Raw genomic sequence first — 23861 nt, 5'->3', positions numbered from 1 at the left:
AAACATTCTGGTTGCTCAGTGTAAACTTTGTAAAATGAATCATTTGCACTTGACATGGCAGTCACTGACTGGGACAGTAACTTGGGATATTCTAAAATGTTCTAGAGAAGTGCCTGTTGAGAAAGCAAGACAGTCAGGCATGGTCTCTGAGTGTAATTTTATATTGAAAATTAAAAATAATTTCTTTTTGTTAGAATCAAGTTATCACTTTATGTAGCCTGGTAATATAAATATATATGTATACTACATACATAGATAAACTATGGTCATTAAGTCATTTATGGTCATTTAGTCCCAATTTTTAAAGTTTCACCTTAACAAATAATTTCTAAACAAAAATTGTGGTTGACTTGAGATACTGTTTTTCTTCATTAATAATTACTAGTATTGCTAGTATTTGAAGCAAAGATACAAAGTTTATTGTATGTGGAAGCAAGGAATATCACTTAGACACTTTCTGTTTAGATTCATTTCTTAGATGCTGACTTTAACTGACTGACTTCTTTTACAAAGTTTCAAGTGCTTGCTCCTTATGTAAGAGTCTGGTGCAATAAAACAGCTAATTACAGTTACCTTATACTTCTAAAGAACTCTAATCATGTTCCAGACAGCTCTACAATTATTTTATCTTAACTTTATACTTAATCTTATGTTGATTGATTCATGTTAATCTTGATGTAAAATTTTTCTTCGTGTAACTTTGTCTCTTAATGTCCCCCCACAAAGTTGTACAGTTATTGCCTTCTGGATTTTGTTAGCTGTTAAGTTTTAGTGTGGCCCTTTGGATGGACCCTCTTCTGAGGCACTCTAACTGCTGCTCCCCTCATCTATCATATGTCAGCTCTAAGCAGTCATGGAGAGATCAACACCCCCTCAATCCTGAAAAGCCATTTGGGTACCCTCTGCAAGTGGACTAAAGGGCAATAGCCATCCAACTCATCTTCTTGCCAATTGGGACATTGCTTTTTGGGACCCAAAAGTAAAACAGCAGGACTGAAGTCTTCTGTGCATCAATTAACCCTACCAACTCAAACCAGATTAACATCCTTTAGGATGCAAAACAAGCAAACAAAAATCTCTTTGACTGTTGCAGTCCTCCACAACTAAGAAGGAGCAGGTCTGTCTACTGTGAAGAATGGCATTTGTGCCATCCTCTGAGAACAATGCTACTTCCACACCATCAAATCATAAGTGGTTTGAAATGAGGCCTAAGTCCTTGCCACAGGGACCAGAAAAAAATTCAACCCAAGCCTCCTCCTATGTGTGGAGGCTTCTGGGTCCTCTCCCCATCTACTCTCACCCTGGCTCCTCTGCTGGACCTCTCCTTTCCTCTTATTGCCCTTGTATTTACATATTTACCCTGCCTTTTCAACGCTTTACTTGCTGAACTTCACCCCTACCCAAACAAAATGCTCCACACAAGCTCTCCCAGTTTCTCTCATCCTACAACAGCAACATTGGATCATGATAGGTATGTAAAAAGACATTTTAGATGCTGTGAAAAAACTCCACCTGAATGGGACCTTCTATCCTTTTACCCCTGGCCAGACACCATTTTTTACATTGGTTTTATATTTTCTCCTGCGCCCGTCTTTTGATGCTGCACAGTTCCCTGCTACTTCTGCTAGTTCATTTTGGTGCAACAGTCCTGGCAACGGGACCAGTCACTGTCATCCTGAATCAGTTCTATGCCCACTTCATCTCACTGGTTCACTCTATGATTCTCCTGCTGCTGTTCCTCCCTATTCATCCCTCAACCTTCCTAGAAGATCTCTCAGTTTTACTCTGTAAACAAACTATCCACTTACAACCACCTGATAATTATATTCCAAGTCTTTTCAGGAATACAGGATGGATTGTCTGATCCATCAGGTTAAGACTGCTACCCAACCCCCACCCCGACTAGAGGACCAGAGGATGATCTCCTCAGTGGAGCCAGAACTACAACATCCAACAAAGACCCTTCTCGGCAGAAACCAGTTATAACATTCCTTCCTGCCTTGCATTTTTTTTACGGTCACACAGAGTTCCCTTTGATAACTTCTTGTCCACAGTCTACACTTCTCAGTGTCCTTGTAGGCTATGGGAATCTCCGCCACTGCTAGAAGACGCTATGGTCCATCTTCTCTAGGCATTTTGGCCATCTGCACATGTGCGTGACAAAAATGTTCCACCGGTGTCAGACTAAGTCTCTCTTTATTTCCATGGTTCCTCTCTCCACAACTGCTCTTTAAATAATCTAGCAATACTACCCCAGATTATCTGTGTGTTTAATGGACTCTTTACTAAATATTAATACTTTTCCCAGAAAAAATGTTTTTTCTTTTTTATTATTTTTTAATGTTTTTGATTGAACTATATATTTTTCTCCATTCCTTTCCCTTTCTCCCCTCTCCCTTTCTACCCTCTTCTATGACTCCCACACTCCCAATTTACTCAGGAAATCTTGTCTTTTTCACTTTCTTATGTAGATCCATGTGTGTCTCTCTTAGGGTCCTCTTTCTTGTCTAGTTTCTCTGGGGTTGTGGCCTGTAGGTCAGGTTTCCTTTGCTTTATGTCAAAAAGCCACTTATGAGTGAATACATATTATATTTGTCTTTCTGGGTCTGGGTTATTATACTCAATATGTTTTTTTCTAGATCCACCCATTTGCCTCTAAATTTCAAGATGTCATTAAGGAGATGCTTAACATCCTTAGCCATCAGAGACATGCAAATCAAAACAACTCTGAGCTTCCATCTTACACCTGTCAGAATGGCCAAGGTCAAAACACTGATGACAACTTATGCTGGAGAGGATATGGGGTAAAGGAAATACTCCTCCATTGCTGGTGGGAGTGCAAACTGGTACAGCCCCTTTGGATATCACTATGGAGATTTCTCAGAAAATTAGGAAACAATCTACCTCAAGACCCAGAAATACCACTTTTGGGTATATACCCAAAAGACTCTCTATCACACCACAATGACATATGCTCAGCTATATTCATAGCAGCATCATTTGTAAGTCAGAACCTTGAAACAGCCTAGATGCCCCTCAACAGAAGAATGAATAAAGAAAATGTGGTACATTTACACAATGGAAAAAATGTTTTGAACCACAAAAGAGCCCTGAAAGCTAAAGTATTACGAACAAAGCTGTAGGTATCACAATATCTGTTTTCAAAACATACTAGAAAGTGACATATCAAAACAGCAACTCAAGATAGGAAGTGCCAGCACAGGAGCTGTAATCTGAGCACTTGGGAGGCAGGTTAAAACTAGGAGTACAAACTTGTAGAAAAGAGAACCCAGAGCTTAAATACATGTTTTTCTAGCCATTTGATGACAATAAAAGCAGTAAAATCATACCCTGGAAAAAGTACTATCCTTTTAGGAAGGATTCTGGGAAAACTGGATCTCTATGTGAAAAGGAAAGAAACTAGACACCTATCTTCTACTGTATATAAAAGTCAACTGAAAGCTAGCACACCTTTAATCCCAGGATTTGGGAGGCAGAGGCAGGCAGATCTCTGTAAATTCAATGCTAATATGGTCTACAAGAGCTAGTTCCAAGAGAGACTCTATTTTGAAACAAAACAAAAAACAACTGAAAATGGATCATGACTTAAATGTAAGATATGAAAATCCCAAAAGATAATATAAGGAAAACATTTGAACGCTGGTCTGAATGAAGATATTTTTGGGGTGGGGTGGGGGAAAGACATGATCCTGAAAGCCTAAGTAACAAAAAAGAAAGTAAATATTGGGTCTTTATTGAGTTAAGCATGTTTTGACAGAGCAGAGGGAAAGAGAAATCAGCATCAGAAGGTGACAGCCACAGAACTGGAGGTGGGATGTTAGATCATTTTTAGAATGTATAAGGGACTTGACTCAGTTTTTGAAACAATCATGCCAACAAATAACCCAAATTAAAGATGGGACAATGACTTGAACAACAATGTCTCAAGAGAAGATGCATAGATGGCCAAAAAGTATAAAGAAAAAGTGCCCAACATAATAAATCTTCAGGGAGAAGAAATAAAATCACGGCAGGACATCAAAGTAATGGAGGTGGTGGGAGATGGAGAAGAGGGATTATAACAGGGGTAGGTAGGAAGGAAGACAAGGAGGGGGACAGTGGCAGGGGTAGGTAGGAAGTAGGGGCAAGGAAGGGGACAAGGACAGAGAAAGGAAAACTCTCAAGCATGGTTGGTGAATGTTTAAGTTAGCAAAAAACAGTGGAAAACACAACGGCAATTCCTTAAATAAACTGAAGATAAAACTACTATATAGTCAAGCAATCCCATTACTGGGCATATATCCAATAAGAATGGAGAAACACTCTGTCAAACACTCTGCACTCTTACGCTTATTGAATTAGTATTCATAACTGCAACGATAATGTGAATGAATAAAAATGTTCTAGATATAGTTAAATATTTTTCAGTTGTAGAAATAATGAAATAATGGCATTTACTGAAACATGGATGGGACTTGAGAACATTATGTCTATCAAGTGAAGTAAGATGGTAGAGAAAGACAAATAGTATATATTCTTACTGTTATCTAGAAGCTAAAATATTAATCTCAAAAAAGGAGAAAATTGAATAATGGTTGCCAGAGGTTGGGGAGCACATTTTGAATATTTCAAATACAAAGGAATGATGTTGGAGTTAGTAAGATACACCTATTACCTGACTGGGAAAGTACATCAGTCAGCAGCATGCTTGTCTAGATGGATACCCAGAACCTATAAACCTGACAGTAGCCATGACTGAAATCCCAGTACTTAGGAGGAAGAAACAGGAGATCAGATGTATGAAGTCATTTTCAATAACATCGTGACTTTGAGGCTAGCCTGCTATACATGGAGCTGGATTTTTAAAACAAAGACAAACATATACCAGTTTCTCTTGAAAGACCCCAGCTTAGCTGCTGTAATGCCATTTTGCAAAGCTTTCACACAAACAAGTATAAGTTCAAGTTAAAGTCAGTACTCCTAGGCTGCCAAACAGAATATCTGTGGTCAGACACCAGGCCTAGGAGGGGAATGGACAGTTCTGGGAAAAACTGCATGTGCCCTAGATAGGGCCAAGTCAGCTACTATCATATCTTCATGTCCCCGAGGAACTTGTCCCCTAAATGAACCCATCGCCTCATTCGAACTGACCAATGAGATCCCTGTAACCATGCATTGCTTCTGTATGCCTGCTTTTGCCACCCCTTTCCTCTAAAAAGACCTTCTCCCAGCCTGCAGGTGTGCAAGTCCTCTGAAAGGACTTTGCCGCCCACAGATACCTGTGCCCACCTAATAAACCTCTTGCTAATTGCAGCCAGTGGTCTCGACTGTTCCTTAGGTTGGGGTCTCCTCCTGAGGGAAGGACCACTCTGAGGGTCTTTCACTCTGATCTGATTATTGTATATTGAATACCCAATTGTCACACCGTGTCACATAAATACATGCAATTATGGTGTCAACTAAAAGTTAAAATGTTATATGATACCCAGTGTTTGAGAATAAAAAGTCATATTTACCACACTCTATTGACTTCTACCTATTCCATCTCTATTTCACATGGAGCATCCACTGAGTCAGTTTCTCTTGCTGTGATGGAACACCATGACCAGGGCACATTGAGGAATAAATAGTTTATTTTGACTTATGGTTTCAGAGGGATAAGAGCCCATTATGGCAAGAGGCATGCAGGCATGATGGCAGAAGCAGGAAACTGTGAGGTCATTCTCAACTACCAGCAAGACGCAGAGGGAAAACTGCAAGTGGGCAAAGGCTTTTAATCATAAAGCCCAGACCTAGTGACTAACTTCGTACAGACAGGGTGTAATACCCAGACCTTCCCAGTGTCAACAACAGGGACCAAGTGTTCAAAGGCCTCAGACTAGGGGGCATTTCTGATCTAAACCACCACAGCATCATTAACCATGTTCTAGGGATATTCAAATACATTTAAGAGCACAACTGACGGTGTTCTACCCTTCCTATTTAAAAAAATTTACTGTTAGTGATGTTATTCCACGAAGGACAATGGCTAGGTTTGTTGTTTTAAGAATATCTGATATGATGTACTACAATTTTCACCTTTTTTCTACGATGGATTAATTCATTTCACACATACACACACACACACACACACAAATGAGTGTGCGCATGCGCCTGTGCGTGCAAGCATGTGTGTGTATAGACTACTTAGGTGGAGAACCTATACAGGGGTGAAACAGCTACAGACAGTGATTATAGCTAGGTGTAGTTGATTACAGGTTAAGGGGGTAGGAATTAGGAAGCTGTATAGATGCACCATTTCTAAGAGCTAGAGCGGCAACATTGGAGAGCACTGAAAAAATTTCAGTGTGAATATCCAACCAATACTTACTGATTGTCCTTTCCTAGTCATTGGGTTAAACTATGAAGATTCTAGAGTAAACAATGGTCAGCATTTAATTCTTTTCTTGTTCTTTTACAGCAACCATTTTATAGTAATTAAAAAAAAACCACAAAAGCCCTCAACAGTAACTGAAAGGTAACTGCTTAATGATTGTAAATTGTAACTAATATTCCTTATAAGCTGACGGATAAATTTCATGTGTGTGTAAATTTGTCCTCTTACTGTTATATTTTTGCTACATGAATATCATGGATAATACACCTGGGTTATCATTTCACTGGTTTGCCTCTGACTGCTGGGATTTTAAAAGTTCCTTTTGTGTTGTAGCAATCCTGGGTTACACGTAAACACAACCTTCTCTGCCATCTCCAATTTGCGTTTTATTAATCTTAAGGGCATCTTAAAACGGGTGCTTTTGATGTCTGTCGGGAGCAAAGTCACATAGAGGCGGGTCACTTCGGGTGAACTCTTGTGGAGATTATCCTGCCCACGCAAGGATGAGTTTGTGTGATGTTTGGGGCAACGGGAGACCATAAGGGTTGGCAGAAGTTCTGTGTCCTCTCTGTGGATCTAGGAGTGGTGGTGGCAGCCGGGGAGACTTTGATTCTTTAAGCTTTGCTTATACTGCGCGAGGGGAAACTGCCTTCCTACAAAGCGGTGACTCATTTGAAAGTGTTTCCGTTGGAATGTTTCCAAAGATTATTTCCGCAAAGAGAAGGTAGACCCAGAGACAGGAATAACCCTCTGGCCCGGCAGGGAACCGAGTGCAGCAGGATACGATCACCCTCCGAAACCGCCAGCAGACTCGCCGACGACAGCCCTGGGCCCTCCGGAAGGGGCGGGTCCCCCGTGCGCGCGCACGAGTCCTCCTCCCGCGGACACGCAGCGCGCCTCAGGCCCCGCAGCCGAGCGCCGAGCGGCCGATCCGTCGCTCCCGCAGCCCGCGCTCGCCTCGCTCGTGGCTCCACCCGCCATTGTGTAAGTGCGCGGCTGCCCGCGCGGGCCCGCGGGGCGGGGGCGCGGGAGGAAGGGAGGGAGAAAGGCCGCCCCTCGCTGCCAGTGCCCGGATGGAAGCTGGCGCGTCTGGGCCACTGAGGCGGCAGCTAGTGGGGGTCGTCCGGCCTCTTTCCCGGGCTTTCTCCTGCCCACAACGCTCCTTCCTGGCCTCCCCGCCGTGCCTGGGCCAAAGTTCTAGCAGCTCCGCGCTTACTCTTGTCGCAGGATCACTACTGGGAAAGTTTAACTTGGAACTTCTTTTGTTTTCCATGCAGAACCCATAACCCGCTATGGAGCATGCATTTACCCCGCTGGAGCCCCTGCTACCCACGGGTACTGTATTCCTTACCCCGCTTACATTGTCAGCACTGGGCCCGCAGAAGGACAGCATCCCGACCCTGCAGGGCTGCTGTCTGCACTTGAATCCCCACCTCCATTGTTTCCTCTTCCCTGTGGGCAAGTCACACAACCACACTTGTGCCTCTGTTTCCCTGTTTGAAAAGTGGACGGAAGTATTAGTCTTTGCCCTGTAGAACCTTTGTGAGACCTGAGGGAGTTGATACAGTTTGTGGCCCCTACTTGAAGTTCCAAGAGTAAATAAACATTTAACACATGGAACACATCTCTCACAGCAGAGCAGTCCACGCTGGAACATGAGGGACCCCGATAACTGCCTGTCAGGGACACATTTTATCTTCTCAAAGTACCTGAACTTGGTACAAGATTAGTAAATTGTTATATAAAAGTCCGAAGCGTTTAACACTAAAGAATTTAATTTTTACTATATTTTTTTATGCGCTCTATGGATTGAACCCAGGGCCTGAAGAATGCCAGACAAATACCTTTATCAGTAAACTACATGCCAGCCCCAAGGATTTTTAGTTTTCGAACTTTGAGAGTATTGCACTCCACATGGTAATATGTGGAATGAGTTTTACTAGAAGCATTTATTTTGTAAGTTGACTACAATAAATTGATAAGTTGTAAGGCTAGATGTGTTTAATTTCCAAATTAGTTTTTTTTTCACTACGTATGTGTGTGTGGGTACATGAGCATATAGAAACCCGTTGTCAGTTTTTGAGTGTCGTACCCCAGGTGCTGTCCAGTTTGTTTTGGGATCTCTCCCTAGCCTGGAAATCATTCATTAGGCCAAGCTGGCTGGCTAACCAATTGGATAGAGTCCTCAGGCATCTTCCTGTGGCCACCTCCCTAGAGCTAGGATTAAGTGCTAACCACTATGCCATGTATATTTATGTGGGTTCTGAGATTGAATTCACTTCTTCCTGCTTTCCTGACTGAACTGTTTCCCCAGACTCTACTTACCAATTAGTGCTTATTGTGTTAGCACTGTGTGGAGTTTTGGGTTCATCATGAGTTTCAGAAGAAGCATCATCTTTCACTATTTGCCTTTAGTTTTTTTAAGCGTGTGAATTCAGGGGTCTTGCCCTGAGGTTTGAATTTGATTTGTATTTACCACTAATACATCCTGAGGGTATTGATAGGAAAATGCAAAACCTTCAGTAGTAACAGTAGGTGATGTTGACTCCTTAGCCTTAGTTATTCACTATGCTCAGTTCTTCAGGCAAGTCATGCGTCCCTTAAGGGCTAAGACGGTTTCTAAGAAACGTAGGGTTATGTGTGTCTCACAATTGCGTGAACAAGCAGGAATCTATCTGCACGTACTAAGAGGGCTACCATGTCACTAGTCTATGTACTATTGTGGAACCACCCTTATATGCCTCTGGTGCATCATTATATATATTATATATTATATAGGAAGAGGAAAATAGTGATAGAATAAGAATTAAAACTCATTTTTTTAACTTGCTTATGACATTTCCTGTTTATTACTGTAAACAGTTTTTCAGACAGAAAGTGTCACATACTTCTTGCAAATTAAATTTCAGTTTCTAATTATCTAATAATGGCAGAACCAGCAGCATTTCCGAAAATAAACATTGGATCCCGGTGGACTTGTTGACCTTCAGAATTCTACTGTCAGAAGGTTGCTAATGTTCTCTGTCTTGAAAGACGTGCAGAGAGGGTGAGTGCTTAAGATGACACTGAAGCTTTCAAATCTCCAGATTTCAATTTTAGTCTCGCTGCTCAGTGGTTTCTTCATCTGGAGAGCAGAGATTCATCACGTCCTGGGGCTACCATGACTATCAGTTAAGGCACTAAAAACTAAAACAATTTGACCGGATAGCGAGTAGCTAGCAGATTTAGTGGCTAAGTCAGACAAACAGTTGCAGTGGGAGTCCAGGGTCAGTACTGAGACGGAAGCAGTAAGGTACAAAACGTGCAGCGATCCTCATTTTTATTACATACTCAGGGGAGAAGCCTTGGCTCTTTAATTTCAAACACTCCTAAGTGTACACTGGAGCAAGGTGTGTAAGACTGGTGTCCCATGTCAGGCACAAAATCTTAGAGGTAGACTCCATCGCTCCTGTGGTGGTTCTCAGAATTGTTTCCTCTGTAGATTCCTGTCTCCTTTTTAGCTTTGTCTGTGAAATGGCGTTCCCAGCCATGTTTCTGTTGATGTTAGATCTAGGTAAGATGTAGTAACTGAGTGGCTGCTGTGAGACCAGTGTGGTGCCCAGTCCCTTATAGTAATTAATAAGTAGTGGAACGTTTTTGTTTTGTTTTTGTTTATTGGAGGGATTTTTTTTTTAATCAAGCTAATATATCCTTTCTCAAGCTGCTAATATTTTACTGTAGTCTCCTGGAACTACTTATTTCAAACAAAATGAGTATATATTTAAATTGTTTTATAGATGGCTATTTTAGAACAGTGAGTTTATATATTATATATATGTATGTGTGTATACATATATTAACTTCAAATGTCATATGAGCTCCTTATTCATTTTTGTATTGAACAAAATAGAAGTGTTTCTAAGCAAACAGCCCATTCTCCTTAGCAGAGATGATCTTTCTAAGTTATGTGGTAACTGAGGACTCAGCTCAGTGAAGCATGTGCTTTGCATGTACATGGTCTGGGCTCCATCCTCCTCACTAAAATCAAACAACTTTATGTGTTCTTCTGAATTGTAGGCTTGAATGTTTACATAACTAAGCTTAGAAAATAACATTATACCTTCTCTCTGCCAATTTTTCACTGGCTTCTTTGTTGTGGATCATATAAAGTAATATCCTAAGTTATTTATCTCTCCTTTCCCTCCCTTCTTCGCTCCTTCCTCTTTTATTCCTTCCTTTTTTTGTCCTTTGTGTTCCAGCCTGGCCTCTTGCTTGCTGCATAGGTGAGAATACCTCTGAGCTTCTGGTCCTCGTAGTTCCTCCTCTTGAGATAACAGACGCTTACCACCACTGCACCTGATTCTCTGTTGGGTTGGTAATCCAGTCTAAGGGCTTCCATGTTAGGAAAGTACCCTACCAACTGAGCTACCTCTCCAGACCATGTTTTGTGTTTTCTGATTAGCAATATACATTAAAATTGGTCTTTTCTTAAGGGTCGTATTATTTGTAGTTTGTATGGTTCTTCTCTACAATTGATACTTTGATAACAATGTTTTTGAAAATTTATGCACATGTAGCAGTTTGATAAATTCTTGGAAAAGAAAGTGCTGGGTGGAAGGTATTTGTACATTTCCAAGGTCAGGGGAAATGATGAGCTAACTTGTGCTTCTCTTGCTACTGGGTGCTGTGGGCAGTGTACAAGTGAAAGGCTGCGCTTTCTGTCCAGGAGTGCACTGTGAAGTGGGATGTCAGGATGAGAGTAAGATGGATTCTGGTGAGATGATAAACTGCAGTGCTTACATATGAAGTACGGGGTCTCTAGAGAGGGGGTTAGGGAAGGCAGGAGGGGGAAAGAAGCCATGGTTGAGCAGACCATGTCTGCATCTCTAAATGGCCATTTGTGAATGGCACAGGGAAAGCAGAGGTAGTTGCAAGGGATGGGCCAGCCAGCCTTTGGGAGGGCTAGTGCTGCACCCACACAGGAGAGTACTTGCCTAAAGTGGAGCTGTACAAGGAGATCTGATGATGCTGGAGGATGTTGGCAGGAGTTTGAGAATGGTTGAGAGATGAGTAATATCAAGAAATGGAGCCTAGAGAACCATTTCAGAGGTAGGGGAAGTTAGAAAACATTTAAAGGTTTCTGTGCATTCCTCATTTGGGGTATTCCATAAAAAACAGGCATTAGAGTACCCTAAAGCTCAAGTAAATCGTGTTACCCTCAGCTAGGGGCACATTTACCATCCCAGCACTTGGGAGGAGGAAAGCAGGAGGTTTCCAGAACGGAAACTGTATCATGATCCTTTGCTAACTGAATACAATCACGTATCTTTTCACAGAAACCTGTGCATGCAGTTTCCATACATTTGTAAAGAACTGAAAATTTCCCATTGTTTAGTGTACATTTTCTATGTTGGACACACAAATACCTCCTACTGAGAGTTGCCTATGGTAATCAGTGTCAGGTTGTATGGCTATGCCATCTAGATTTGTGTGAGTATATGCTGATAGTCACGTGATGAAACCGTATCAGGAGCTATTTCTAAATCTTATCTCTGTCTTGCAGGCCCTCCAGTGTCTGACTCTTGGCTCTTCCCTTCTTCACTTTCTATTCCAGTATTTACTCAAGTGAACATTTATTCCAACTTCAATATGCTCGCCTTAGCTCATGCTGCTTTTATCACACAGAAAGCTCCTTATTAATTTTTAGAATTGTTATTCTTAAATCTTGGCCATTTTCATTGGTACTCAGAGCTAGCTAGTGCTTCAGTTTGCATTTTCTCTATAGGATTTTAAATATATTTTATTGGGGTTTAGCATATCTCTAAAGCATTGCTCTTATTTACAAAAGGGGCTCTTTATATAACTGGTTATAGTTTTGAAATTATAATCTCTCTCTCTGTGTATGTATGTGTGTTCATGCATATATATCACAACACACATATGGAAGTCATAGGACTACTTTCAGGAATCAGTTCTTCATTCTTCTACCATGTAGATCGTGGCATTGAACTTAGATTGTCGGCTTGATAAAAGCAGCTTTACCCACAGAGATATCTTACCTGCCGTAGATACAGTATTTTAATTGGTGACATTTTTCATCAACAAAGTAAGGCAGTTTCCTCTTTAATTTTAAGGAGAGTTGTGAAGATGTCTACATAGTGAGTTTCAGGCTAGTTAAAGCTACAGGATGAGGCCCACAAAACAAGCCCACAAAAAGCTTTTTAAAAAAGTTTATATTTTACAATGTATGTCATATTAACTTTTTGCCACTAATGAAGCATTTCACATGGATTAATAGACTGAAACCATTTTACCTGTTTTCCTCATTTTCAAGAGACCAGCTTTTTAAATGAATGAAAATAATAATTAGTAGGGCATTCCACTGCTGTTCTAAACTTTTTAAACTTTTCATTGTATCCTTGTTAATCTTCACTTTTCAGTCTTAAGTTTTACTGCCTGCTTTCAAGTTTATCACAACATGTCACAGCTCTGTATGTTTGAAACTTTTAAAAGAAAGTAGGATTGATTTCAGCATGACACAGCGCGACGTCACTTGGAAAGGGAGCAATAATGAGGGACAGTCCATATTAGGTTGTCCTGTGGGCCTGTCTGTGGGGAGTTGTTTTGATTAGATATATTGATATGAGAAGACCCAGCTTGAAGGTTGAAGGCACCTTCAAAAATGTATGCATTAATCCACTCTTCTGCTCCTGACTGTAGCTGTGACATGACTAGCTGTTTCTGGCCCTTGCTGATGTGACTTTCCTGCTGTAAGGGACTGTGACTTGGAAGGGTAAGATAAAAGGAAAACCTTTCTCCCTTAAGCTGCCTTGGTCAAGGTATTTTATTAGAACAATAAAAACAAAACTTAAGACACAGAGGCAGAAGGATTGTTGTTTAAGTCTGTCGTTGTCTACATAGTGAGTTTCAGGCTAGTTAAAGCTACAGGATGAGGCCCACAAAACAAGCCCACAAAAAGCTTTTTTAAAAAGTTTGTATTTTATAATGTATGTCATATTAACTTTTTACCACTAATGAAGTATTTGGCACAAATGAGTTATAAAGATAGTTTATTTAGCTTTCTATGTTGGGACATCAAAGTCCAAGAGTAGGTAGTGTTCCATGGATTTAGTAAATGTGGAGCATAGTGGCCCCTTTCTGGCAAGGCTCCATATGGGAACAAGCAGTTTGATGTCCATCAGAGGGCAAAAGGAGAAATTCAGGTCCTGCAGTCTCCTGTGAGGGTGCATCTTATTTATATGCGTGCCTCAGCTCTTAAAGGTTTGTACCACCTGACAGTAGTTCACATCCACATGATGGACCAAACCTTTCATTACAGTTATATGTTATCCTCAAACTAATACACTATATAAAGTTAGAGAGAATAAACAAAACGAGCCAAGTGTGTATCTCAGTAGCAGAGTACTTTAGTATGGATATGGCCCTGAGTTTCATCTTCAACAATGCACAAAATAGAACCACACTGCAACCCTCAGAGGCTGTCACTGCTGCCACAGTATATGTATGTATACATTTAATCTATGCATTTATATTTACATCCTCCCATGTATTTGCTATGTGTATCATGTGCTTCAGCTCTTTTAAAACAAAATAAGAAATATTGTACAAATTGCTTTATTCAATTTATGACTCCACCTATCATATTCCATAGTATGTAATGCTGCTCGTATTTGAATTTCCACTGTTCTAGAATTTGTTTTCCCAGTTGCTTTCTTCCTGTGAGGACCACCTGTGCATTTTATTAAGTTTTTTTGAATCTATCATACTTGTTCCTCACATTTTTAATTCTCCTTGACATCGTTGACATTTTAAATAAAGCTTTTACATCAGCCTTAAATAGATCTGATGGAATAAAAAAATAAAGCAATTTGATATGTCATACAACTCACTTTAGAAATATAACTTCTGAGTCAAAAATTCCATTTTAGTTTCTACATATAATTTGATCTTCATAAATAAATTTTATGCTGGCAAGCCTTTTATTGATCACTTTGCATTTCTTTCCAAAAAGATTATAGACTTTTAAATTTAGAAAAGATTCCTTTGAGCATGATGCTCTTGGGAGTTATTTCTTCTAAATTGAATTACCATTATTGAGGTTTGTTCTAAACTTAATTACCATTTTAAGTATTATTAATGCACATTTGATCCAGTCAGCATAATTATATTACAGACTTTTGTAATAACTAACGTTTGCATGACATTGTATGCTCAGCATAGTTCCAATGCTTCAGCGGGGCAATGCCTGTGGAGAGTGTGTGCAAATAAAAGGTGGTCCAGTTTTGTGCTTTAGATGTTGTCCTCATCTTAGTTTTGTGACCTTCCCATGTCAATTTCTGTGAGCCTTGGTTTCCTTATCTACATAACAAATGGATAAATCTAAGCATTATTCCCTGGGCAAATTTAAGATATTTTAGTAGGAAATTTAAGGAGAGGTCTGTTCAAATGTAGAGTTTTCTTACTAGAACTTTGTACTCTAATAGTTATCATGTAGCTGAATATAACATGATAAAAAGGCAAAAATTGCACTCCATTATTAGGGCATTTTCAATATTTTGTGATAATATACTAAGTTACTTTGGCCGCCTTCGCTGAGCCACAGTTATTTTCTTCAAGAACACGTTTTAAGAGGCTGAAGAGATGGGATAATGATTAAAATCATGTACCGCTTTTGCTGAGGACCCAGTTTGGTTCTCACAGACATGCATACATACACATAATTTTAAAAATCAATCTTTTTTTTAAAACATCAGGACTTTATTTTCCAAACATTGTAAATGCTTGAAGTCCAAGATAAGGTATCTTGATTTGCTTTAGCTTCTTCTGTAGTTATGTCTGTCTGTCTTGCAGATGATATTAAGTTCCTGTGAACACACATTATTGGCAGTTGTTCTGTGCACTATTTCAAGTTCTTATGAAAATACCAGTCATGTTTCGATTAATACCAACCCATATAAGCTCATTTTACTTTACCTTCTAATAAGAATTTAGCCATGATTTGAGTTTCAGTGTTTATATATGGCTCGTGGTCTGTAAAGTGCTCTTGTGATAGAAGCGACCGTCACCAACTGCAGTTGCTGGTCAGCCATGCAAAGCAAACGTTATACATCTGGTATTCTGCAATTCTGTAGGTTTGTTAAATGTGCTTTTCACTTAGGATATTTTCAGTTTATGATAATTTTATTAGGTCATAACCCTATTGTTAGTTGAAGAGGCTCCTGTAGTCTAATGATTACCAAATAAGGAAGTTTTTAATGTCACTACAGTAGGATATAGCTGATATGTAGAAAGTCATTTTTGTGTGTGTGTGTCTGTCTTTCTTAGATGCTATTTGTGTATCTACACAGTTCTGCTTGTTCATTTGATACTTCTTCATTATCCACTGTTAAAGCAACATTGCTCGGTAATATTTATTAAAACATAGCAAGGAAGAGTCCATTCAGGACCATGGAGGAGAATACAGGAACCCCTGTAGCCAGGCCTTATCATGTTCATGAGAGATTAGATTCATAAACTATGTATGTTGGGACCTGTTAGCCCAGGAGCAGGGTGGGTAATCAGTGAATGGAACAGTTTTAAGAGGAAACATCAGGTGATGGGGGAGTGTTGCTTACAACAGTCTAGAAGGATCTTGCTGGCGACGGGTCAGGATGCCTGTGCATCAGTTCAGGATGCAGAGGATGAGAAGCACTGTAGGATATGGAAGACATGACCTAGCTACATCATGTTTGAAGGAAGTGTCCAAAGGGCTTATGGGAAGGTTAAGATCCTGACCAAAGTCTGGCCGAAGAATCTCTCTTATGACATGGGTCTTGCTCTGTGGTACGTGCGTAGGGAAAGGAAGAAGAACTGGCATCATGCTTCCTATGAGCTAGTCCCTTCCTGTCACTGCAACAAATACCCGAGAAGCTTAAAGGAGGGAAGGGCTGGGAACGTGCTTTCCAGCGGTAGAGAATTTGATTATCGTGGGGAAAACAAAGAAAGAATTTACTTTGGTTCTTGGTTTCAGTCTTGTTGCTTTAAGCCTCTGAAGATTACACACAGCACACTTTGCTATGTAGGCTGCTCACCTCTTGGTTTCTGGGAAGCAACATCTCCTTTGGACTCCCCATCCATATCTAATGACCTGGCCTCCTTCCCCAGGTCCTGCCTCCCGAAGAAGTTTCTTCCTCTATCCACTAGTTTCTGGTGACCAATCTCTCAACTTACAGGTCTTTGGAAGACAAATAAATGTCAGCCAAAAACACTCTGAAAAGATTCAGCCTACAGCAGGTAGTTTAAAGTAACAAACATCATTTTGTATGTAATTAAAATTTTCCTAATAACCTCTTCAAAAGGGGTAATTTTATGTTAGTTGCTCTAAAATGTTGCTATTACTTGTAATCAGTGTAAAAGTTATAGACGTCAGGGTTTACATTCCTTGTTCTAAATTTCCATTCTTCAGGAGATGGTTTACATTTCTGTCACACCTTAGTTTAGGTGCTAAATTTTCATTGAATATACTCTATATAGATTTAGCTTGTAATATATTTTATGACAAATGGCTGATAAGCGTCTTGCCAAGGCTACAGCTAAGGACTGTTATTTTATTATCAGGGTCTAGCTAGGAAAAATCTAAAAGACAAATTGAACTTTAGAGTTTTAAGGGTTAATCCAAACTTTCTTTTTCAGTGATCAATAAATAGTCTCATAACTTTGTAATTAACTTCACAGACAATAAAAAGAATATTTTTTCTCCAAGGTCAGTCCTGAGTAAAGTGTTGTTAGAGATAGATTGGGGCTGAAACCTGGGTGTTCTGCTCATGTGCTTCTTTGTGTCAGTAGGGCTTTGTTGTTTGCAATGAAATAGTTGCTTGCTTTTGAAATCTGGCGAAGGGTGGTTCTTGAGTACAATGGAAATTTTCTTGTCTCAAGAGTGCATATCTCAGAGAGCAAAGCTGTCACACAAAATCAATGGCCATCTGAGCCACTCCAGAGCAGTGCCTTCCAGGTCCTTTGTCTTGTCAACTCAATGAATGAAATTTGGGACAGTGGGAGGGTGAGTTTAGAAAGGAGTTTTATGATGGGATTATAGGTGTGAGCAGAAGATAGCTCCTATATAGGAGGAGTGGATCCTAGAAAATGGCTGCCATCGGGCTCTATCCTTGGGGCCTTTTTAATAAGACTGGCAGAAACTGGGGTGAGGCAAGGAGACGTGAGCTGGTCAGTGTTTCCAGGTGCCTTTCAGTTTGGGTCATCTTCACACTTAGGGGTGTGCATGCAGGTTGTGGAAGAGGGGAAGAAAGATGACAGGGATCCTAATCAGAATCAGAGCTCCATTCTGCCCAAGACTGAGGCAAGGTTATTTCTAGCTTCTGGCTCAGGACAAATACCTGAACTAAGCTGGCCATTTTCTGTCTTCCATTCTTACCATATTAGAAGTTAGAACTCACAGATTTTTTTTAAAAACAAACAAACTTTTGAAAGAAAAAAAGGGAGGGTCTTGGGTCTCTTCTCCATAGAGTAGTAAATGCTGAGACTACTCCCCAGGAATTGTTTTTATTGTTATGGGTTATATTAATCAAATTTCACTTGTCTACATAAATGCAAATCCATCTCATGTAATCTTCAGCTGTAAGGAGCCCTCATTGGCAAGCTGCTGCTTTGACAGCAGTGCTTTCCTTTCTGTGCAGCTCATAATTGTCAGGCTTCTCCCTTTTTTACCAGCTACAGTGTATGTATAATATGCCAAAACTTTATGTCATCATTGAGCTTCACTTTCTATGTGTGCTGTAAGTTTAATTTTTTCCCCAAGTTTGAGCTGATTTTTTTTGTATTTGCCTTGCTTTTTGTTATACTGTTAATTATGTTTCATTGTATTTGATGACTAAAGTTTTTAATTCCTCTATTGTTAATGGCCAAATTGTTTCCTTCATTCTAAGCAAGATGTCATTACTTTGAAAACTGTCTTCTCCATACCCTGCAGAGTATTATTCTCTTTGGCTTTAGTGGTAGTAACATTTCAGATCACTCCTCTCCCAGTTGTTCCGTTAGTATTTTGATAGTTATATGCTGTTTGAAGCTAAGGGAATCCTATTCATTTAGATTAAATAACTGAAAATATAAAGCAAATCTCTGAGGACACTTTTAATATTGTTAGGCTTGCTGTCCCCCACACCAACTATAAATAGGGGAAAATAAAATCTGTAGGTTTTGATACATTAACAGCAGATGGCTTTGAGATCTTCAGGAAATCAGTGTATTTCTGCACTGGCTTCCTATCAAGAGGATTTTCTTTTCTGTCCTTTTCCACTGGAAAGTGTTATTCTTTATAGGTGGCAAACAGATGCTCAATCAAATGGATTTCATTATGAACGTATTCCTGCCTTTATCTTGCCATTGTCTTTGAAGCTACTTGTCTGAAAACAGGAATAATTACTTTAGTTTGTGTGACTTCCAGTGACTTTAACCTTTTGGGTCGGGTGTGAGGTTCTGGCTCCTGGCACAGTTGCTGCTGAGAAGCTTGCCCTTTTCCAAGGAAGAGTAGTGGTCTTGCAGTCTCTTGTAAATGGAGTGCTTGTTCATTCCCAGCCACCCAGACCCAAATAATCACACGGAAACTATATTAATTAAAACTCTGTTTGGTCAATGACTTAGGCATATTTTTAGCTAGTTCTTTTAAATTGACCCATTTCTATAGTTCTGTGTATCGGCATGAGACTGTGGCCTACCAGATAAGGTTCTGGTGTCTGCCTCCTTCGGCAGCTACATGGCATCTCCCTCACTCCACCTACTCTCTCTCTATAGCTCTGTTCAGATTTCCCACCTGGCTTTATTCTGCCCTGCCATAGGAAAAAGCAGCTTTTTTATTAACCGATGGTAATAAAATATATTTACACAATATAGAGGGAAATTCCACATCATCCTAACCCAAGTGCTGTGAGCTGTGAATCTGTGTTTGCAGGGATGGGAAATCTGTGCCACTCCCCATTGTGCCTGCCATGTGCTGTCCTTGTTATCCTCAAGTTGGGCTGATTCCCTGTTGGGACATAGGCAGCTCTGTCTTTTCGAGAAAACACACAGCTCTGTTACGGTTGATGTGGTAACCCAGCATCAAAAGGAAAAAAAGATAAAGTTATTCTAGGCCAAGTGTGAGTAAAGAAGTATGAGGAAAGCCTTTGGGTTGCTGAAAGCTTGGGGTCTTTTTCTACATTCCCCAGACATTTCCCTAATATAAAGCTAATCACACAGGAATGGGCAATAAATGGTTATTTAGGTACTGAGTAACCTATGATGATTTTGTTCTGTGCTTTCAGTATTCCATCTCTTTATAATTACTGGAATCATAATCAGTCTTATGGCATGTTTAACACAGGTATGGCTTTTTCTTTGGCGTATCCCTTCACACTGGACAAACAGCTGGTAATTAAAAATGTACATTTTATCATTTAGCTGCTTTTGGCTAAGGTCAAATATGCAAATATAAATTAAAATAATCAAAACATCTTTATTTTTCTTAGTTTGCAACTTAAATATCATAGAAGACTTTTACTTGATTTTATTTACTCTCCAAAATACTGACAAATCTAAACTAGACTGTTTTCCAGGTTTATATTGATATCATTTGTTGAAATATTACATGTGCCAAGAACAGTTCCAGGCATGGGAAGGTATCCCAGTAGGCCTTCTACTTTTCAGTCCTACCATCCCTTCTTGGAAAGTTAGAACCTCTCAGATTCTCAACAAGACCCTGCTTCCCATTATTCCAAATGACAAAAACTATGTATTTATAACGCTAACCAAGGTTTGTGATTCATCATCAGATGATACAAAGCTTCCATATCAATTATTAAAATAGCAACAGAAACTAAGAAATCTTTCCACAGCTTTGTATATAAATATAAAGTTTTCATGTGATATATTCAAACCTTGCTACTCAACTAAAGTCCTAGGTGATTATGAAACACAGCATCTCAAGCCCCATTCAGATTGGCAGAATAAAAGCCCGCCTTTCAGTGGTACCTCCAGGTCAAACCTAAGTCCCTGAAAATTTGGGAAGCATATGCATAAGAGGCATATAAGCAAAACCTTAAATGCTAATGTTGTTGCTATCCAGTTTTATCCCATTTTCTTTTAAAGCGAGTGATGCCCTGTGGTCTTCCTTTGAACTTTGTTATTGTCTGGGTGAATGTATCTGGACTAGTCTGTAGTGCAGACAACATTCATTTGAGAGTAGCATGCTAATGTCCTCTGTTCCAGTAGCATCTCTGGTGACTGTCTTCTTTGGGGTACTTGCTGCACTTCTCAGAGTAGCTACATATGATTCTATTCTCTCAATATGTTTGGTGCAGGCAGAATGTGAAGCTTTCCGTGTAGTTTTGATTTGGTGCTGCTTTGAGTGCTGGGGAAATAAAGCTAACATTTCTATATGTAATTACTAGCCCCAAAATAATGTTAGGAAATGGACTCTTAAAATCTGAGTACTATAATGGTAATCTTCGTAGTCTGCCCTCTCTGATTTAGAACCATGGAACAGATTCAGCAGATCTTCCTGTGTTTCTAGAGGGTTAACAGGGAAGACCCATCCTGACTGTGCAGCTTCCTTTTTAGGCTGGAGCTCACTGAGTACAGGAGGAGGAAGTCAGCTGACTGACATTCCTTCCCTCTGCTCTCTGGTCTGCCAAGATGTGAACTGCTCTGCTTCACCAAGTTCTTCCTGACATTTCCAGCAATGCACAAAATAAATCTCCTTCTTGAATTACTTTGTCATTGTGCTCCCAACAGTGCCAAACTGACTCATACAAACAGATTAAAGTCCCTTTAAAGGAGTGGTTCCCTTAGGGAAATGCTCATCTCAATGATGCTTTCCAAGCAAGAGACACCTGTGAAAGAGTGCTTTTTCTCAGATGACTTCAGCAAAGCAATCACATTGTCACAGTCCTTTCTCTGATGACCCCATTCTGATTCATAAATCCAAATCCATTATGCTAATTTTGGGAAATGTGCTTTGAAGAATAATGATGTTAGAAATCATTAGACTTTCCCTTCCTTCCTCTCCTTCCTTTCTTTTTCCTTTCATAAAAATAAGATTTTTTTTCTCATTTAAATCTTTGTTTTGTTTGTTTTTCCTTCCTTTTTAATAAAATTATTCTCTCATACAGTACATCCCTCTACTCCTCCCTTTCTCCTTCCTCTACCTTCCCCAAATCTACTGCTCTTCTGTTTCACTTCAGAAAAGTGCAGACCTCCCAGGGATATTAATTGAATATGGAATAAGACTGGGCACAAACCTTCATATCAAGGTTAGACAAGGCAACCCAGTAGGAGGAAAAGAGTCCCAAGAGCAGGTAAAAGAGTCTCTGATACATATTCCTAGATGGCTTTCTGGAAAGGATGGATGAATCAGACCGACAGCTATGCGAGAACACATTAGTGTCCTTTTTAGTCTGGCCTTGTTGGAACGTGCTAGAAAATTTTTCTTTCTAGACAGCATATCATATAGCCCAGGTCAGTCCTAATCTTGAAGAGTGTATGTTTGTGTGTATGTGTGTGTGTGATAAACATGTATACCTGTTCAAATGTGTGTGCAGATCTCGGCACTGGACTCTTCTATTGTTCTCTACCTTACTTTTTTGATAGGTTATCTCACTGAACCTGGAATTGGCCAGTTAGGCATGCAGCCACACTTTGGTTATTCTGTGGGTGCTGGGGATTGGAACTCAGTCCTCAGGCTTCTTATAGCAGTGGTGAGCCCATGAACTCACACTTCTAACTTTTCTGCCTCTTCCTTCCAAGTGTAGAGTTACTGGTGTGTACTGCTACCACTGTTTCATGTAGTGCTAGGGTTTGGTTTGAACCCAGGACTTCATACATGCTAGACAAGCAGTCTGTCCAATGCGTGTATCCCTAGTCCATCTTTGCAAATTTTGGTGGAAGAATGTATGGCACATTGTTTCTGCTTCCCAACTTTTATCTCAAGACTTTTTCTTTATTCAGATTAGCATTAGCCATAATCGATCTCGGGAAAATTATTAGGACTTCAAAAGTTACCATGTCCTTTCTGTGTAATTCTGAGTTTGTCTCACGGACCCTGAAATGACTGTTTGGGGTGCACTCCTTTTCTTTCTTTGTTTTTCTTTATGGTTTATTTATTTTTATTTTACGTTCATTGGTGTTTTGCCTGTATGTATGCTTGAGGGTTTTGAATCCCCTGGAACTGGCATAACAGACAGTTGGGAGCTGACATATGGGTGCTAGGAATTGAACCAGGGTCCTCTGGAAGAGCAGTAAGCACTCTTAACCACTGAACCATCCCCCTTTTTCTTTCTTTAGGTAGATTGTTAATTAATAGTTGCACACATAACCCTTATTATCTACAATATTGCAAACAATTTTTGTGTAGGGGCATGTAATTGATTTCTAGCCTGACGAACAGGTGGCCCAGGATTATAGCTTATTGTTGTCAGGTAGAAATTGTAAAAACACCAAGTTTATAGTATTTTATCTCAATAATGTTTTTTTTTTTCTGGTTCACCATAGTCAAAAAAATAACAATTCCTTTAATCAAATAGTTAGGTCTCTCGAGGCAGTGGTTGTGCACGCCTTTACACCTTTAATCCCCTCACTTGGGAGCCAGAGACAGACAGATCTGTGGGAGTTTGAGGCCAGTATGGTGTAAAAACCAAGTTGTAGGACAGCCAGGGCTGTTATACAGAGAAACTCTGTCTTGAGGAAAAATGAGTTAGGTCTCAACCACACAGGAATAATTTGTACAGTGTTCCTGACATTCCCAGAGCGCTGGCTGTCTTGATGCTTACAGAGCCCTTGTTACAGCAGATGTGCCATTTTAATATAATCAGGAAATTTATTTAAGTAATACTTTTGACCCATAGCCACATCTTGAAATTTGTACTCATGTCCTCAAAGTTGAATAAAGTCTCTGGCATGTGATCATTTTGTATTTATAGGAAAGCCACAGTTTTAGTTTTTGGAAATTATGCTTCAATATCAGTTAAATCATGCTTATTTCATTGTTAAGTAATTGTTTTGAATTATATTTTTCTGTAACTGATATATAACAACCTGTTTAACAAACACATATGCACCCCCAAAGTGTAGACTATAGCCTTTCACAGCCTGGTGCAAACTCAGTGTGGACACAGGGAGCATGCTCTACCTGGTGTGCTGTTGTTAGTGCATCAGGGGAAAATGCAGACACATGGTGAGGCAGAAGGCACCTTCCACAGGAAGGTGTGGGGACCAGACAGAGTGCCCTGGAAACAGCCCAAGAGGAATTCTCCCGGCATAGTGCTCCATTGTTTGCTCTAACAGCCCAGCAGCTGCCTATAACACCAGGAATTTCCAGGTGGTGAGAGAGGGTGTTTTAATTCCTCAGCAGCCAATCTCAGTTGTTCTTTCTTTAGCTCCTGGAAGAGATCCAGAAATGAATGTGGGGAGACAGGAAAATAACTTCTAGGGCTTTCTGGAAGTGCATCTGTGTTTTCTC

The 23861-nt window shown here is 40.0% G+C and overlaps 1 protein-coding gene across 5 annotated transcripts in view; it reads left to right on the top strand.

Moving 5' to 3' along the window:
* Nucleotides 1-6802: 6802 nt before the first annotated feature.
* Tpk1 (thiamin pyrophosphokinase 1) overlaps nucleotides 6803-23861 on the top strand; it is a 337026-nt gene continuing 319967 nt past the window's right edge. For 2 of the 5 annotated variants that reach the window (XM_050164434.1, XM_050164430.1), the window contains exons 1-2: nucleotides 6860-7360; nucleotides 7654-7711. In XM_050164434.1, the coding sequence (XP_050020391.1) occupies nucleotides 7669-7711 (43 nt within the window). In that variant the 5' untranslated portion in view covers nucleotides 6860-7360; nucleotides 7654-7668. Of the gene's footprint in view, nucleotides 7361-7406; nucleotides 7712-23861 lie in introns of those variants that run through there. The other 3 variants (XM_050164433.1, XM_050164432.1, XM_050164431.1) reach the window with 3 other exon arrangements.

This window comes from Alexandromys fortis, unplaced genomic scaffold (assembly GCF_014885135.2).
Source record: "Alexandromys fortis isolate MF-2015 unplaced genomic scaffold, M_Fortis_MF-2015_v1.1 scaffold_133, whole genome shotgun sequence".
In the NCBI taxonomy this organism is placed as follows: Eukaryota; Metazoa; Chordata; class Mammalia; order Rodentia; family Cricetidae; genus Alexandromys; species Alexandromys fortis.
Note: the sequence above shows the minus strand (reverse complement) of the source record. Positions and strands in the feature narration are given on the sequence as shown.